This window comes from Cyprinus carpio, chromosome A2 (genome assembly GCF_018340385.1).
Source record: "Cyprinus carpio isolate SPL01 chromosome A2, ASM1834038v1, whole genome shotgun sequence".
Taxonomy (NCBI): domain Eukaryota; kingdom Metazoa; phylum Chordata; class Actinopteri; order Cypriniformes; family Cyprinidae; genus Cyprinus; species Cyprinus carpio.
In genome coordinates this window covers 1,330,510-1,347,950 of record NC_056573.1, presented here as the reverse complement: position 1 = coordinate 1,347,950, position 17,441 = coordinate 1,330,510, and the positions used below count along the sequence as shown (strand labels likewise).

Below are 17,441 nucleotides of genomic sequence, written 5' to 3'. Positions count from 1 at the left end.
GCTCGACAGTGTTGTATCGTAATTAGCGCGGCTGCGTTGCAGGGCGAATAATTTGTCATCGGAGAGAAAGACAGTAGCATGAAATAGCGTGATACATACAGATGTGTCCGTTCCGATCAGTCGAGAATAAATAACACGACTGTCTCGCCGGGGATCTGTTCTTCAGTAACTGGATTAGGTTTTGCGGCTGAAGGCGCTCAGGTGCAGCGGGATAACGGTGAGTCTGCGTGAATTATGTCAGTTTATATGGAGCCGATGATGGCGTATTACACGATTTACATCGCTTACAAATACATCTGCATGCTTATATCTTCCATATAAACACAGCTCTTATTTATGCATCTACAGCCTTCATATCATTCTCCGCATAAATGCACCCGCATCTCTCTTGTCATCCGTTTAAATACATTAGGCCTAACTTACATCTCTTATGATGAACGTTTAAACACACACACACACACACACACACACACACACACACATAGTAGCATAATGACGATGGAATATGTAACGCTGAGGAGCTGATGTTGTCAGTCAGTGTTTGCGGATATAAAAGCAATTGCGCAATGTTTGTGTGTCTGTAGCTGATGCGCGTCTAGATGCGCCCTCCTCCTCCTCCTCCTTCTCTTCTTCCTCCTCCTCCTCCTCCTCTCTAGTCCACGCACTGCCGCATCACCTCCATCACCTCCATCATGGGGAACAGGGGCATGGAGGATCTGATCCCGCTGGTCAACCGGCTGCAGGACGCCTTCAGCTCGATCGGTCAGAGCTGTAACCTGGACCTGCCGCAGATCGCGGTGGTGGGCGGCCAGAGCGCCGGGAAGAGCTCGGTGCTGGAGAACTTCGTGGGGAGGTGAGTGACGGACACAACATGCTCTCAGAGCATAGGACACAGTGTAACAAGAGGCTGCTACAGTTCTGATTTCTGAACTATTAATCAGAGAAAGAGAGCAGTAAATGATACAACAATAAAGCAATAGAAACCCTCATAGAATGTGTCATTTTTTTAATGGTTATAATGGGAATTGTGTTAGCTTTAATGGAAACTGTACTGGTTTTAATGGTTGGCAGCTGATGGTTTGTAATGGTATTTGTTCTGTGGTGGCTAAATATCAGTAAATAAAATAGTAATAAAAATACCAAACAAACAAAGCAGAGATGAACTGGCAAAGCTTTGTGTAACAGAGTGCAAATATGCCTTTAACAGTCTGGAGAGAATGAACTGATGAAATTTCAGGCAGATGTTGAGTTGACTGAAGGATCCTTCACCCACGGATGATGGTCTAAACATGGGTTTGGTTAGGGTGTGCATTCAATACAAATGGATTCATTCTGTTAAAAATGCATTGCACTCTCAGAAAAAAGGTACAAAGCTGTCACTCGGGCAGATAAAGATGCAAATATTTAGGTACTGATCTGTATCTTTAAGGTATTTATATGCAGAGCTGGTAGATTACTTACAAATTGTAATCCGTTATGTTACAAATTTTAGGTAATATAATCTGACTACTTTTAGATTACTTTTGACCCAACTCCTTTATCACATTGATTTAAATAGGATAAACGTGTACCATATCAATATAAAAATGGAAAGAAAAAGGAAATATATATTCCATTTGTTGTTATTGACAACCTGAAGTGCATTATGTCAAGGTTTTCCAAATGGGTTTGTGAAGGAACTGCAGGGGGTTCCTGAGTTTAATGAAAAGCTTATAATTAATTCAGTCATAAAACATGTAAAATTAAAGTAAATCATTTTAAAATAAAATAAATCAAAATAAAACCCTTCCTAAAAAAATGCATCTCATGTGACTATTAACCAACATCAGAGAACTGTGAACATGTAAATGTGTATTTATTTTTAAATCTGGGAGACTGAAGCTGATATTCAGGACAGATATTAAGTTCAGGAGTATATTCATTGGAAGACCAGTTAAAGGGGTACTCTAACCCAAAATGAATATTTTGTCATTAATCACTTACCCCCATGTCGTTCCAAACCCGTAAAAGCTTAGTTCGTCTTTGGAACACAATTTAAGATATTTTGGATGAAAACCAGGAGCCTTGAGACTGTCCCATAGACTGCCAAATAAATAACAGTGTCAAGGTCCAGGAAAGACATCGTCAGACTCCATCTGCCATCAGTGAATCAACCAATTCTGAGCTGTATGCAGATGGCGTATGGTCTTCTGTGTCAGCTGCGCTGCGCCGATGCGCTATTTGCTTTCAAACCAAAGTGTAAATACACATAAAAAACTGTATCCTTGTGGTGCGGCTGAAGAGCATACACCACCTGCATACAGCTCAGAATTGCCAAAATGGCGCTACGCTGATTTGGGGAGAGACAGAGGAGAAGAATTGTTGAATAAAGTCGTTATTTTTGTTTTCTTTGTGTACAAAAAGTATTCTCGTCTCTTCATAACGTTACGGTTGAATCACTGATGGCAGATGGACTATTCTGATGATGTCTTTCATACTTTCCTGGACCTTGACACTGTTATTTATTTGGCAGTCTATGGGACAGTCACAAGCCTCCTGATTTCCATCCAGCCTCTGTAGAAATTTTGCGTGTTCGGCATCTAGTGTGACAACAGCTTTAGAAGGAAATTACAGTCATCCAGGTGGCAGGTTATGAATGTATAAATAGTTGTTTTGCATCTTTAAAGTTATGGGAGGTATGAACACAAGGAGTTGAAAGAAAGAGGATATTACAAGCTGGTTTATGTGGGAAATCAAGAATGAGGAGTCAAATATAACACCTAACCAAATTACTGTCCATATCTGAGCAGGGATCTGAATGAGACGATATTAGAGATTTGGGCTGAACTAGCATGATTTCAGAGTTTAATTTCAGAAAATTAAAAGTCTTCATAAAGTTAGGAGTAGAAGCGGTCTGAGAAATGAACCCTGAGGTACACCTGTGGAAACTGAGGCAGAATGTGATTGTGTTAGATAATACAGACAGACTAATGCAGTCACTGATATCAGACGACAGCCGGTGGAGCGCCGAGACTGTGGTGAGCCAGGGGTATACAGTATATTTATATTGCATTTCACAATAAATATTGTCTGCGAGCAACTGAGAGAAAATATCCCTTCATGCCCTGAGTGAGCGACACCGTGACGACTGTGGCAAGGAGTAAAACTCCATGAGGCTCAGATGGAGAAAAACCTTGAGATGGAGCAGATTGTGTTAACGCACAAATGACAGACAGAATTGTAATGTATTACTATTAGTCCAGTGTTCACTGAATGAGTTAAATGATGTAATATGGAAGACAGTGTTTAATGCTTTACGTGATAGAATGCATAATGTTCATATTAGCATCAACAAATGTGATGTCATATCCAGCTAGGGTTAAGGTTAGGGTTAACCCTAACCCTAACCCTAACCCTTGATATCATGCATGACATAATAGAGTCTACTGATAGAAACTTGCATCACTGAAATTATACAAATATCAAAAAATTCACTCTAAAATACTGGAAATATTGGACTTTGATTCATTATTTTTTGACATGGCCATTAGTAGATTTTGTATTAACTGGCCATTCATATGCAGCGGTTGATTATGTGTACGTGTGTTTAATATAATGATATTATGATATAAAAATGCAGGTTGATATATCAGTTTATCACTAGAGGAGACAAAACTCAAAACTCAGAAAACAGTAAATGTTCACGATCTTTGGACAGGAATAGCAGTGGATTTAGAGACGGTTTTGACAGCTGTAATGTAGTCTGGTGTTTCAGTGTAATAGAGTAATGTAAGTGTAAAGATGTGGCTCTGTGTGTTTTCCAGGGATTTTCTGCCCCGTGGATCCGGAATCGTCACACGCAGACCACTTGTTCTGCAGCTGATCAACGCAAACGCAGGTGAGCTCCTGTCTCAGATCGATTACTCAGTGTTTCAGGTTAAGTGTAATTAACATGCAGCCGGACAAGAAAAATCAATCGCTGATGTTCTGCTAATTTCATCTTAGAGTTTATCAACTCAGTACTTCAAATGTTCTACGTTTTGCTTATTATGGTTTACAGTCTGTCTCTCTAACATCTGCGTGGTCTTGAATCTGCAGAGTGGGCCGAGTTCCTGCACTGCAAAGGGAAGAAATTCACAGATTTCGAAGAAGTGCGTCAAGAGATCGAGGCAGAGACCGACCGCGTCACCGGGGCCAATAAGGGCATTTCTCCCGTTCCCATCAACCTGAGGGTTTATTCCCCGAACGGTACTGAAACCACAGCTGAAGTTACTCACATCAGCTGCTCTGTCTGTAGTAGATGGAGAAATCCTAGCATGTGTTCGACAAAATCTCCCTGCGCATGGTGTCGCATGTTAGACGGCTTCTGAAAAAGCCTTTTGGATACAAGATTGTGAATGTGCACATAGTCCTGAACCACATTTGTGAGAAGCATTTTTGGATTTAACAGCACACAGGGTCTCAAATTTCAGAATGGACGATGCAGCATAGCTTATATGTATGGGAGAGTCTACAGGGGTGATGAGGTCATGGCACGAATCTGCGGTTCTAGCATTATTAAGTCAGTCTCTATTCTGTTTTATTTGCCTTCATGAATGTCTTCATTGCTGATTGCTGGCCTCTGGACTCTGTGCAGTGCTGAATCTGACCCTCATCGACCTGCCGGGCATCACTAAAGTGCCGGTGGGAGATCAGCCGGCCGACATCGAGCATCAGATCCGAGACATGATCATGCAGTTCATCTGCCGCGAGAGCTGCCTGATCCTGGCCGTCACTCCGGCCAACACTGACCTGGCCAACTCTGACGCACTCAAACTGGCCAAAGACGTGGACCCTCAGGGTGAGTGACCTGCTGACCTTCTGACCAGACCCGCTGTATCTTACTCTAGTCCTGCTCTTAATCCTTTAAAACAATTACAAAATGAATTTCTTATGACAGTAAGGTGAAGGCTTATTGTGTGGCTTTTGGTGCTGTGGTTTAGTGGTGAGGAAGGTTCGAGTACGGTCAGTGTCTCTGTATCTGACCCGCAGGTGTTTTGTGTAAAGTGTAATCTCACTGTTGGTAAAGTTGAATGCTGGAAGACATTTCTGTTCTCCTGAATCCTCTGATTACAGGCCAGAGGACCATCGGTGTGATCACCAAACTCGATCTGATGGATGAAGGTACAGATGCACGAGACGTTCTGGAGAACAAGCTCCTTCCTCTGCGCCGCGGTAAGAAACCATCGCTCCTGACTAACGTCCATCACATCACACTTCTTCCAGTTCAAGTTCTCATGTCAGAGATTTTTAATTAAGGATGTCAAGTAATTAATTTTTTAATCTAATCAATTGCATGATGTACTGATTAATTAATCACACTTCAATTTTGGCTGAGAAATTATCTGCCAAAAGATCCTGTACTGTCTTTATTTTGATAAATGAGAAAAGCAGTGAATAAACTGTACAAAAGAATAATAGCTTTAGAAAAAATATTTAGATTCAACATTGCATAAAGTTTTATGATAAATGGGTATTAATTTTTAAATAAATATTGAAATTTTAAATGATTTTAAAAAGTGTACTGAAACTCTAAAAACAGCAGTAGGTGTGAGCGAGTCATTGAATCATTCGTTCAAATTGCTGATTCATGTTTGACTCCCTCAATCCATTCAAAACCCTGGACTGATTCAGCAATTAATCACACGCTCATCAGCACTCTTGCTGGTGTGATATTGCTAAACGATATCATATAAAATGTTTGCCTCATTTTTGTCTCGTGTCACTGCGTTCTAAGAGACTCCATCACGCAGTCGTCCTGCATCATGTTCATCAGACGCTGCATCAGTGTGAGATGAAAGATACAGTGTTCTCCAAGTATTGGAACATTAAAGACAAAATTGCTTTCTCTGCTGTGGAGTCAAGACATTTGAAAATATGATTAAAAGATGAATATGCGACAAAACGACAGAATTTCACATTTTATTATTAGGTCTTTCGACACATACGTGTTTTACCAAATAAAAAGGACAGCACTTTTAGAGTTCATCCCAATATTTGATATGAGCATAAGTGTTGGAACAGTTGAATTTAAGGCAGATGTAAAAGATTAAAAGATAATATTTAGTTGCAGATCCCTTGCATGCAATCAGAGCAGTGAGTCTGCGACCCATAGACATCGCCAGACTCTTGGTCTTATGCTTTGAAATGCTTTTTCCCAGTCTTTAATGCAGCCAATTCCAACTGTTGCTTGTTTTGGGGAGTTTCTGTCTTTAGTCTCCTCTTCAGCTGGTGAAATTAACATTCAATCGGATTTAAATCTGGAGATTGATTTTTGGCAATCTAAAACTTTACATTTCTTTGCCCTGATAAAGTCCTTGACTGAACTGGCAGGGTGTTTGGGTCATTGTCCTGATCCAATATGAAGTGCTTTCTAATGAGTTTGGTGGCATTTTCTTGAATATTGTTAGCCAAGATGATTTTGTACCCTTCCAAATTCATTCTGCTACTGCCATCATACATTAAGTCATCATTAAAATGAAGAGGTCCTGTTCTAGAGACAGCCATGCGTGCCCATGCCATGACACCACCTCCACCAAGCTTTACAGATGAGGCTGTATGCTTAGGATCATTTACAGTTCCCTATTTCTCCACACTTTTGTTTTCCAATCACTTATAAAAAGGTTAATCTTTGTCTCATCGGTCCATCAACTCAGTTCCAAAACTCTACTGGCTCACATTTGTGAAGAATCTTGCCTTTCTATGTTTGGTGCTGATCAGAGGTTTGCATCTTGATGTGTATCTTCTGTAATTCTGTGTCAAATTCTCCTGCGGACTGTAGATTGTCAGAGCATCACCCCAGCTTTCTGGAGGTTGTTGGTGATTTTACAGACGTGTATTTTAGGGTTCATTTTTACAGCTTTTATGATTTGTCTGTCATCTACTACTGTTGTTTTTCTCAGCCGATCAGGTCGTCGTTTGGTTGCTGATGTCGCTGGTAGTTTCCAAACTCTTGATTTCTCCATGCCCTTTGTTTTTCCTATATTTCTAATTGACTTCCTCTTTTCTTTTAGCATCCAAATTGCTTGCTTTACTTTCAGAGTCGGCTTCCTCATCTTCATCCTGGTTTGTGCGTGTCATCCTCAAATGCAAGGCTTAGAATGCAGAAGCGATGGATATAACTGATAAGACACATTCCCTGCTTTTAATATCTGAAGAATTAATGCAACAGGACACAGCTGAACACTTAGAAAGAGCTGTGAGGCAACTGTTCCAGTACTTATGCTCACATCAGACAGGGAGATGAAACTCTAAAAGTGCTGATCTTCTTAGCTGGTAAACATCTTTGTGTTGAATCACCCAATAATAAAACGTGACATTCTGTAGTTTTGTCTCATATTCATATTTTAATCATATGTACAGATCAAACAGAACAATCTTGTCTTTACTGTTCCAATACTTATGGAGGGCACTGTAGGTCTGCGTTAAATGCCTTAATCATTTTAATGTGTTATAATTAATCTCACCAAATAAATGCATTAAAATGGCAGCCTTAGTTTTAATATTGCAAAATACTGAAAGCCTGAAACTGTCTGTGGACTCAATCCTCCACCAAACCAAACGCGTGCATCTTATTCACGGTCCAGTTTAGTCTGGGTTTTTCTAGATAATCACTGTTAATCAGTCGCTGAGTAAGTGCTGCGTCCATCGCATGATGATCAGATGAACGCATAGATTTAGTGAGGTGTGCTCGAGCTCACCGTCAGCTCCACAGTAAAGTAAGTCAGATGATGGCAGTCTGCCGGATCAGCACAGCTTCTGAAGTGTTCAGTGAATCTGCTCTGTGTCACACAGGGTACATCGGCGTGGTCAACCGCAGTCAGAAAGACATCGACGGGAAGAAGGACATCAAAGCCGCTCTGGCAGCAGAGAGGAAGTTCTTTCTGACTCATCCGGCCTACAGACACATAGCAGACAGCATGGGCACCCCACACCTGCAGAAGGTCCTCAATCAGGTACTGTGACACTGAAGAACCGCACTGAAGTTGATGATGCTCATGACTTCTTATGGATTTAATAAGGAGCATTCTTGTTTCCATAGCAACTGACCAACCACATCCGGGACACGCTGCCGGCCTTCCGCAGTAAACTACAGTCGCAGCTGCTGTCTCTGGACCGGGAGGCGGAGGAGTACCGGCACTACCGGCCCGACGACCCGTCACGCAAGACCAAAGCCCTGCTGCAGTCAGTCCACGCTCACACACCAAACCAGATCAGTCCTGTAGAAGCTTCCATCAACATGTGCTCGCTGTCCTTTCGGATGACATCACTATGAGCTCGTTAATGATATGCAGCAGTATTCATGTGTGTTTGCTCCGTGTCGTGGTTGAAGCCGTCGTGCTCAAACATTGCTAGTGATCACACAGCAATGACAAGACAGCGATCAGATGATATATTTAAAGGAATTTGTTTGGTTTTTGTACTTAAATCTCTATTGTGAGTAGGATTATTTCTTCTGCATCTCATCCAAAGCCTCTTTTGCTGGTTCCAAAACGTCATTTTAAAGCTGGTAACAGAGGCTTGAGCCGTTGATAACTGTAATGCGGTCAGGAGAGCTGCCTGGAACTACGTTCGCCGTGCGTTTCCCAGAAAATAATTACACACCTCAGAACATTCATCAGCCAATCAGATTCAAGCATTCAACCGCCCCGTAGTATAGATATTTTTAAATCAGTTTAACTGTTATACAGCATGACGAAAATGTGACAGAGCTTTCATTGACTAAAACTAAGACTAAACAAAAACAATGCTAAATATGATAATAACTAAAAAGTACATTTAAAAGACTAAGACTAAATTAAAAATGGCTGAAAAATATTAACACTATATAATACAAGTCAAAAATAAGAGTTAAGATCACTGAATCAAACAAAGTAGAAAAAAGGATGAGCCGATGATCATCAGGTGTGTGATCGACTAACAACACAGACACTAAACGAGAAATGCTTTATTTGTGTGTTAAATAATGGCACAGATCCCCGTAACTGACGAGTGCAGAGCTCAGTAATTCAGCTTTAAATCCTCTCCTCACATTAACGAAGCGCTGTCATTCTCAACAACTGAATCTCATGACAGATGGCCTTTCCTTTCTTTATTGTGAAGCTTTGCTTTGCTCAAAATATCACTTTGGTTGAATTCAGCTGTCTCATAAATGGGCCGTTTTTTTTCTTTCAATTAGCTTTACTTAACAGTATCGAAAATTCTGTTTTATTCATAATTTAAATTAAAGTTGGAGTCTGTCCGGCAGGAGTCTCTTCAGACAAATCACACACACACACACTCACACACACACACTCACACACACACACACACACACACACACACACACACACACACACACACACACACACACACACACACACACACACACACACACACACACACACACACACACACACTCATACACTCACAAACTCACACACACACTCACTCACAAACACAAACACACACACTCACACAAACACTCACACACACACACACACACACACACACACACACACACACTCACACACACACACACACACACACACACACACACACACACACTCACACACACACACACACACACACACACACCACACACACACACACACACACACACACACCTCACACACACACCTCACTCACACACACACACACACACACACACACACACACACACACACACTCACACACTCACAGATACAGACAAACACACACACACACACAAACACACACACACTCACACACACACACACACACACACACACACACACACACACACACACACACACACACGTACAGTATATGTGAAGAAATTCATCAGAACAGCAGGTTTACATGTTCACAAAAAAAAAAAAGTAAAGTATATGTGAAGATCAGTTTTCATCATAGCACACACACTTTCTGTCGCTGAGATCAGTTTTCATCATAAGCAAACCTTTCTGTCGCTGTTCAGATAAACTACAGTTAATCAAAAGTGAACTGTTTTTTGCCATTTAACGACGTGTCTGCAGACATGAGCAGACTGAGTGTGAGATCCTCAGTGAAGTGTGAGCAGAGCTGCAGGTGTGTGTGTGCGTCTGCAGGATGGTGCAGCAGTTCTCGGTGGACTTCGAGAAGCGCATCGAAGGTTCTGGAGATCAGGTGGACACCGTGGAGCTGTCCGGAGGAGCCAAGATCAACCGCATCTTCCACGAGCGCTTCCCCTTCGAGCTGGTCAAGGCGAGTCAGCTGGACACTGTGATGGTGCATCTGTTCTCGCCTCTTCATGCTAACTGTCCTGTTTTGTGTGACAGATGGAGTGTGATGAGAAAGAGATGCGTCGGGAAATCAGCTACGCCATCAAGAACATCCACGGCATCAGGTGAGGGTCTGTTCTCAGCCGTTTAGATGACGACTGACCGCTCTGTCTCTTTTGGTCCTGGGGGGTCAGATCTGTGGGTTTTCTGGTCAGGTGTGTGTTGATGGCTGTGTGTCTTCTGCAGGACGGGTCTGTTCACTCCAGACATGGCCTTCGAGGCGATCGTGAAGAAGCAGGTGGTGAAGATCAAGGAGCCGTGTATTAAGTGTATTGATCTGGTGGTTCAGGAGCTGATCAACACGGTCCGTCAGTGCTCTAATAAGGTGACGACTGCGTGTTGTGCAGAATTCAGCACTAGCGCCTTATTTCATAAGTCAGAGAGATTATAGAAATATTAAGGACAACTTTATTTTTAGAACTCAGCGTGAACTCGTAACAGTTTTTTGTGATCCTGCATAATTTGACATTTAATCATGAATGACAAGCCCGATGTTAAAAGTTATTAAGCACAATAAAAACTGAATGATCAAATAGACATAAAATGATGTCAGATGGCATTCTAGGTGAGTATTCACGTAAACACAGTCAATTATGACTTGAGAAAAACTTAAACATGAAAGAGAATCAGATGTGTATTGAATCCGTGCACCGGTTCTTAAAGTGACAGCAGCCTAATAAACCTGCAGCAGTATTTTTGTACTGTGAGTGGAATCAGTCGTAAATATATCGCCGTCATAATTAGAGTGGATTTCTGCACACATGCAGATTAAATAAGGATCAGTATATTTAATTCATACAGTGAAGACTGTGCAGTGTTTCATTGTATATTTGTTTCAGAATCTTAGTATTTTGTACCTGAATACTAAATATACCTAAAAAATACTTATTTTAAAACTGTATTTAAATTGTTTCTTTGTCCTGTTGTTTGTAATTTACTTCTCTGTTCTTATTGTAGTCACAAATAAATTGTTTAACCTCTTAACTGCCAACCCCCCCCCCCCCCCGCCTTTTTTGAACAGACGTGAAATTACACTATTCAGACTTAAAAGATGTCAGAATTTTCTGTCATGTATGACTGTTGTACATCTACAGAATATGATAAATATGACATCCTAATTTTAAAAAAGCATTGCAAATATTCTACAAAAAATATAAAAGTTTTCAAGTCCAAAAAAGCAGCCGGGATAAATAGCTGATAAATGTTCAAATGCTGAATGAGCCTCTTTTATCCATCATTCTTGATTGTTGCTCAGCGGCAGAGTTTTAGCAGAAGAGCCACACGTGTAGTTCAGCACATCAGGAATAGTTCACCCAAAGCACTGTCTTTAATTTGATCTGTGTGTGCCTGTGAGCCGAAGCGGTGAGCATTAACACCCATCTAGACCTTTCTAGGTCGACTCTCAGACACAAATCCATTAGATGATTAAAACAGTATCCTGCTCTGAGTGCATCAGCAGCATCATTACAGCAGTCTGTAACGGAACATGCGCTATATTTCCAGTCATTCACCGGAGGAGGGTTTGTCTAGCGCTCGATCAGTAACGCTTAGTGCGCCGTCCTGCTGTCCTAAAACTGTGGGTCAGGTTTTAATGCTGTGTTTAATGTTCTACATGCTCAGCTGGATTCGTTCCCTCACCTGCGGGAGGAGACGGAGAGGATCGTCACGTCTCATATCCGTGACCGAGAGAGCCAGGCCAAAGAGCAGGTAGGACACACCTGGATATGTGTGTGTGCAGGCGGATAACGAGATTACGGCTCTGCAGCGTCTGTGTTTGTGTCTCTGCAGGTGCTGCTGCTCATCGACGTTCAGCTCGCGTACATCAACACCAACCACGAGGATTTCATCGGCTTTGCCAAGTATGTGCAGATCTTTGCCTGAGCACAAGGGCTGTCAAGCAATTAACATTTTTAATCTAATTAATCGCCATATCATGTAATTAATTAATTTAATTAATAATAGCACATCGATTTGGATGAGAAATACCTCCAAAATATAAGCTATTATTGTGTTAAATGAGAAAAGCATTGAGTAGACAGAAATAAATATTTTGGTTTAACATTGAATAAAGAATGATAAAAGTATATAAATGTTTTTTTTTTTATTGAATACTGAAATATGAAAATACTCTCAATATAAAGCTAAAAGCTCCAGTAGGTGGCGGCGAGTTGAATCATTGAATCATTCATTCAACGATTCAATCAAATGGCTGATTCATTCAGAAACGAAGCAAGTGACTCTTTATGTATGAGTCATTGAATCATTGACTCACTTGATTCATTCAAAAACATGGCTTCATTCAGTGGCGAATCACTGCTGTGTTGATCAGAGACACACTTTGACTGGAACTATTAAACCTGAGCAAAAACAGAAAATATTGTGTCTAAACCAAACTATTCACTTCTTGTTTATTGAACTGTTGTATAAATCAATATACAGCACTTAAGCTGGTGTGATATTGCTAAACTATATTATGTGATATAAATATAAGAGGGTCATTGTTTTGTGCCTATATTTCAAATTTTAGTCTCATATCACTGCATTCTAATAGACTCACATTGCTAAACTATATTATGTGATATAAATCCCTCTGCTCTCTCTCTCTCTCTCATCTCTCTCTCTCTCCTCTCTCTCACACACACACACTCGCACTCACTCTCTCTCTCTCTCTCTCACTCTCTCTCTCTCTCTCACTCTCTCTCTCACACACACACTCTCTCTCTCTACTCTCTCTCACACATCCCACACACACTCTCTCTCTTCTCTCTCACACACTCTCACACACTCGCTCTCTCTCTCTCTCTCTCTACACACAACACTCACCACCTCTCTCTATCTCACTCTCTCTCTCTCAGCTCTCTCTCTCTCTCTCACACACACAACACACAACACACAACACAGCACACACTCTCTCTCTCTCTCTCACACACCCACGCCTCGCCTCTCTCTCTCTCACTCACACATCTCTCTCTCTCTCACACTCTCACACACACACACTCTCACTCTCGCTCTCTCTCTCTCTCACTCTCTCTCTCTCTCTCTCTCTGTCTCTCTCTCTCTCTCTGTCTCTCTCTCTCTCTACACACACACACTCTCTCTCTCTCTCTCTCTCTCACTCTCTCCTCTCTCTCTCACGCTCTCCTCTCTCTCTCTCTCACACACACACACACACACACACACACACACCCTCTCTCTCTGTCTCTGTCTCTCAGCGCTCAGCAGAGGAGTAGCCAGGCGAATAAGAAGAGTTCTGCTGGGAATCAGGTCGGTGTGTCCTGTATGTGTGTTGGTGTTTGTGAAGGCCATCTATGTTTATGGCACTCCAGACATCAATGCTGTTTATTTATTTTTTTCATTTTACATGGCTTTGACTTACTTTCTGCTCTGCTTTTACTGGCCTCACTTTATTACTCAGTAGTTCTTGTGTTTGTCAGGATGTCCATGTGTTTATGGACATGTTGAGTTGTGTTTCTGTTCTCAAACACGCGTGTCATGTTCTCTTCACTATCCTCCCGTGTGCGCGAGCGGCTCCTGCATGATGTGCTGTTGTGTTTGGCTCAGGAGCTCCAGGTAAGAGCCTCTCATATCCGCGTCCCTGTCTCTCTCCAGTCTTCCTGTCTCATCAGTGTCAGATTGTCTCTGTCTCAATAGACACTGATGACGGATAGAAACTCTTCTATTCAACATTAGCACCGAATTATTGAAAAATACTGCACACCCAAAGTGGAAATGTTGCAGTTCAAAACTCAAAGGATTGTCAACTTGTTACTGTAAACAAAAGCTTACGCTGATTGCCCCGCCTCCGGGGTCTTCTGATTGGCCCATTTTTTGACGAGCGACACTGTGTGTGAAAGTGGAAATACTTGACACGTCATCTTAAAAATGTGGCACTCATGTGCGAGACGCTGCAAAAGATGAGCGCAATGGAAAAACATTCTGTGTGAATGGCCCCTAACACCTTGGTTTTGCATTATTTTTCAATAATTCATTGGCCTGCTGCAAGTATTGCTTACATCACAGTGAGTTAAGAATGGCATTCTCAGAAGCATACAGGACAGACATTTAGTTTGGTATTAGGAGCGTGTTTGCTGTGCAGCAGATTGATCCCGAGTGATCTGTCAGGGTTATTTTATTGGCTGCAGAAGCTCGTCTGACAGGTTTCAGCCTCAGTTTGCTGTATATATGGCTCAGGTCTGCATGTTTAATTATTCATTAAACATTCTCAGTAAAACACAAGCAGTCGTTACTTGTCCTTTTTATACTTTCAGCGTAGTGTGGTGAAGTTAGTGTCATGGTGCACTGATGAGAGAAGGATTGGCTTTAATTAAGGAGATCTTGAGCATAAAATTGTGTGTGTGTGTGTGTGTGTGTGTGTGTGTGTCTCTTCAGGCCTTGTCTCCTCCAGCCTCTGGAATAATTGTAAGACGTCAGGTTGATGTGTGTAACTAAATGCACTGAGGTGATGGAGCAGTAGATGTAGTTCAGTTCACTGCATGAACCAGAGGACAGTTTTCAGATCTCTGTGACTTTAAAGGGATAGTTCAGCCAAAAATAAAAATCATCCCATAATTTACTCACCCTCAAGCCATCCTAGGCGTGTATGACTTTCTTCTTTCAGACAAATCCAAGCAGACTTATATAAAAAAAATATCCTGGCTCTTCCAATGGCAGTGAATGGGTGTTGAGATTTTTTGAGAGCGCATCCATCCATCATAAAAAGTGCCTCACACGGTTCCAGGGGGTGAATAAAGGCCTCCTGTAGTGAAGCGATGTGTTTGTGTAAGAAACACATCCATATTTAAGACTTTATAAACCGTAATCTCTAGCTTCCGCTTACTGTCGTACACGCGTTCATTCTGGCGGATGACGCAGGCGTAGTGTAAGCTCCGAGGAAGCACAGCAGAGAGCAAAACAAAACACCGGTCATGAATTAGAAGCACAAAACAAGGATCTGTAAAGAGAAATGTGGGAGGATTTCGATATAATCCAAGAGGAGACTGGTTTTCTTTTGCTAAAGTAAGGAAACTTTGCTCCTGTAAACAAACGTCGGTTCTCGCGAGAATAGCATATTATCACCGGATATCTGCCGGAACGAACATGCGTACAACAGTTAGCAGAGGATACTGGTTTTCTTTTGCTATTAAATATGGATGTTTCTTACACAAAATTGATCGCTGCAAGGCGACCTTTATTCAGCTGAGCCACTTTATGATGGTTGGGTGTGTGAGGCACTTTATGATGGATGGATGCACTTTATTGGGCTTCAAAATCTCAACACCCATTCACTGCCATTATAAAGTTGGGAAGAGCCAGGTTTTTTTTTTATATATATATATGATTAGGATGGCTTTAGGGGTGAGTAAATCATGGGGTCATTTTCAGTTTTGGGTGAACTATCCCTTTAAATCTTTCTCACACACTCAGAAAGGATTCAAACTTTTCATTTTTCACATTTTGTTTTCTTGCAGCCTTTCCTGCAACTACACTCTATAACACATGATGAAGCAAAGTGTATTAAAAGAGAACTGAAATATCACGTTGTCATAAGTATTCAGACCCTGTGCTATGACACGTGAGGTTTAGTTCCGGTGAACCCATTCCTCTGCTTCATCTTTGAGGTTTTTCTACTCTTTGATTAGAGTAAATGTGTGGCAAATTTGATTGATTGGACATGATTTGGAACGACTCACATGAGGACTGACAGCTGACAAAATCAAGCGTTAGGGTCAAAGGAAGACAGGATTGAGTTAAAGCACAGATCTGAAGAAAACTACAAAAGAGCCCATAGCATCTGTTAATCATAATGCAAGGGGTTTGGAACAAGCAGAACTCTTCCTAGAGCTGATCACCCGACCAAACTGAGCGATCGAGGGAGAAACAGAGGTGACCCATCAGCCTGAAAACACCCATCAGTCCCTATAGAGCATGAGAGAATAGCAGAACCCCCCAAACACAGATGAGCAGAGCCTGAGACGTCAAACCCAGGCAGACTTCAGCTCGCTGCTGAGTTACTCAACACTTCTGCAGTGTGAGGATTCAGTTTCTTTCTTTTTATAGATTTACAAATTCATCACAGATCTCTTATTTCTTTTGTCGTTGTGTGTTACCGAGTGGAGATGGATGAGAAAAAGTCATTTGAGGCAGTTTACATAACGAAATGTGAAACAAATGAAGGGGAGTGAATACTTTCGGAATGCTTGAAGTTTACATAACGAAATGTGAAACAAATGAAGGGGAGTGAATACTTTCTACCATATTATACATTTCTTGCAACAATAAATAAACATTCAGTAATGATAACGATAATACAGACAGTTGTAATCCTGGATGCTGATTGGCTGATACTGCTTTCGGAATGCTTAGAGAGCTTTTCATCCAACCACAGCGCCGCTTCGTCATTATTAATGTTACATATGATTGTTCTGTCAGGATTAGAAGAGTTTAATGAACATTTTATCACTAATGTTTGAATGTGTTGTGCAGCAGCTGGTTGTGAGCTCGTCTAAAGGCACTGATTTAACAGATGCACTGATCGTGTTAGTGGAGGGGTTTTACACTGAGTTTGAGTCATTAAATCATTCATTCAGTGTGCTGTGTCTCACCCTATATAGTGCACTGTGTTCATGCTGTACAGCTAGAGAAGTGACGTGATGTTTGATGACGGGGAGTAAAAATATGAAGGCAAACTTGTTTAATGAAAGTTTAAATAGCATGCTGATTTCGGATATCAGTCCTTCAGTGGATTGTGTGAAGCGCTCTCAGTCACCGTTACGTGTCTCTCTGTTGATTTCTCACATCACTCACATTCGTGTGTCTCCTGCACTGATCCCTGCTGTGCTGAGTGTGTGTTTGTGTGTGACGCGTCTCACTTGATCTGTCAGGTGATCCGAAAGGGCTGGCTGACCATCAATAACATCAGCATCATGAAGGGAGGAGCGAAGGAGTACTGGTTCGTGCTGACCGCCGAGAGCCTGTCCTGGTTCAAAGATGACGAGGTGAGCTCCTCTGGCATTATGGGATGCTTTTATCCATCAGGAGTCAGTGTGATGCTGAAATGCATCTCTGTAAGAAGAATGAGAGGGATTGATGACTTCATTTAAAAATGTTAATAACCCTTCACGTGCTCCGCAGCAGCTGTCAGAA

General features: G+C 41.6%; 1 protein-coding gene across 3 annotated transcripts in view; it reads left to right on the top strand.

Moving 5' to 3' along the window:
- Nucleotides 1-17,441, top strand: part of LOC109074859 (dynamin-3-like) — a 31,372-nt gene continuing 13,931 nt past the window's right edge. Inside the window, exons 1-16 of one of the 3 annotated variants that reach the window (XM_042768623.1) lie at nucleotides 1-217; nucleotides 657-853; nucleotides 3,804-3,877; nucleotides 4,078-4,227; nucleotides 4,616-4,819; nucleotides 5,095-5,193; nucleotides 7,813-7,973; nucleotides 8,060-8,202; nucleotides 10,086-10,221; nucleotides 10,296-10,363; nucleotides 10,485-10,623; nucleotides 11,919-12,005; nucleotides 12,087-12,157; nucleotides 13,511-13,562; nucleotides 13,860-13,868; nucleotides 17,180-17,293. In XM_042768623.1, the coding sequence (XP_042624557.1) occupies nucleotides 693-853; nucleotides 3,804-3,877; nucleotides 4,078-4,227; nucleotides 4,616-4,819; nucleotides 5,095-5,193; nucleotides 7,813-7,973; nucleotides 8,060-8,202; nucleotides 10,086-10,221; nucleotides 10,296-10,363; nucleotides 10,485-10,623; nucleotides 11,919-12,005; nucleotides 12,087-12,157; nucleotides 13,511-13,562; nucleotides 13,860-13,868; nucleotides 17,180-17,293 (1,668 nt within the window). In that variant the 5' untranslated portion in view covers nucleotides 1-217; nucleotides 657-692. Of the gene's footprint in view, nucleotides 218-584; nucleotides 854-3,803; nucleotides 3,878-4,077; nucleotides 4,228-4,615; nucleotides 4,820-5,094; nucleotides 5,194-7,812; nucleotides 7,974-8,059; nucleotides 8,203-10,085; nucleotides 10,222-10,295; nucleotides 10,364-10,484; nucleotides 10,624-11,918; nucleotides 12,006-12,086; nucleotides 12,158-13,510; nucleotides 13,563-13,859; nucleotides 13,869-17,179; nucleotides 17,294-17,441 lie in introns of all 3 variants that reach the window. The other 2 variants (XM_042768612.1, XM_042768634.1) reach the window with 2 other exon arrangements.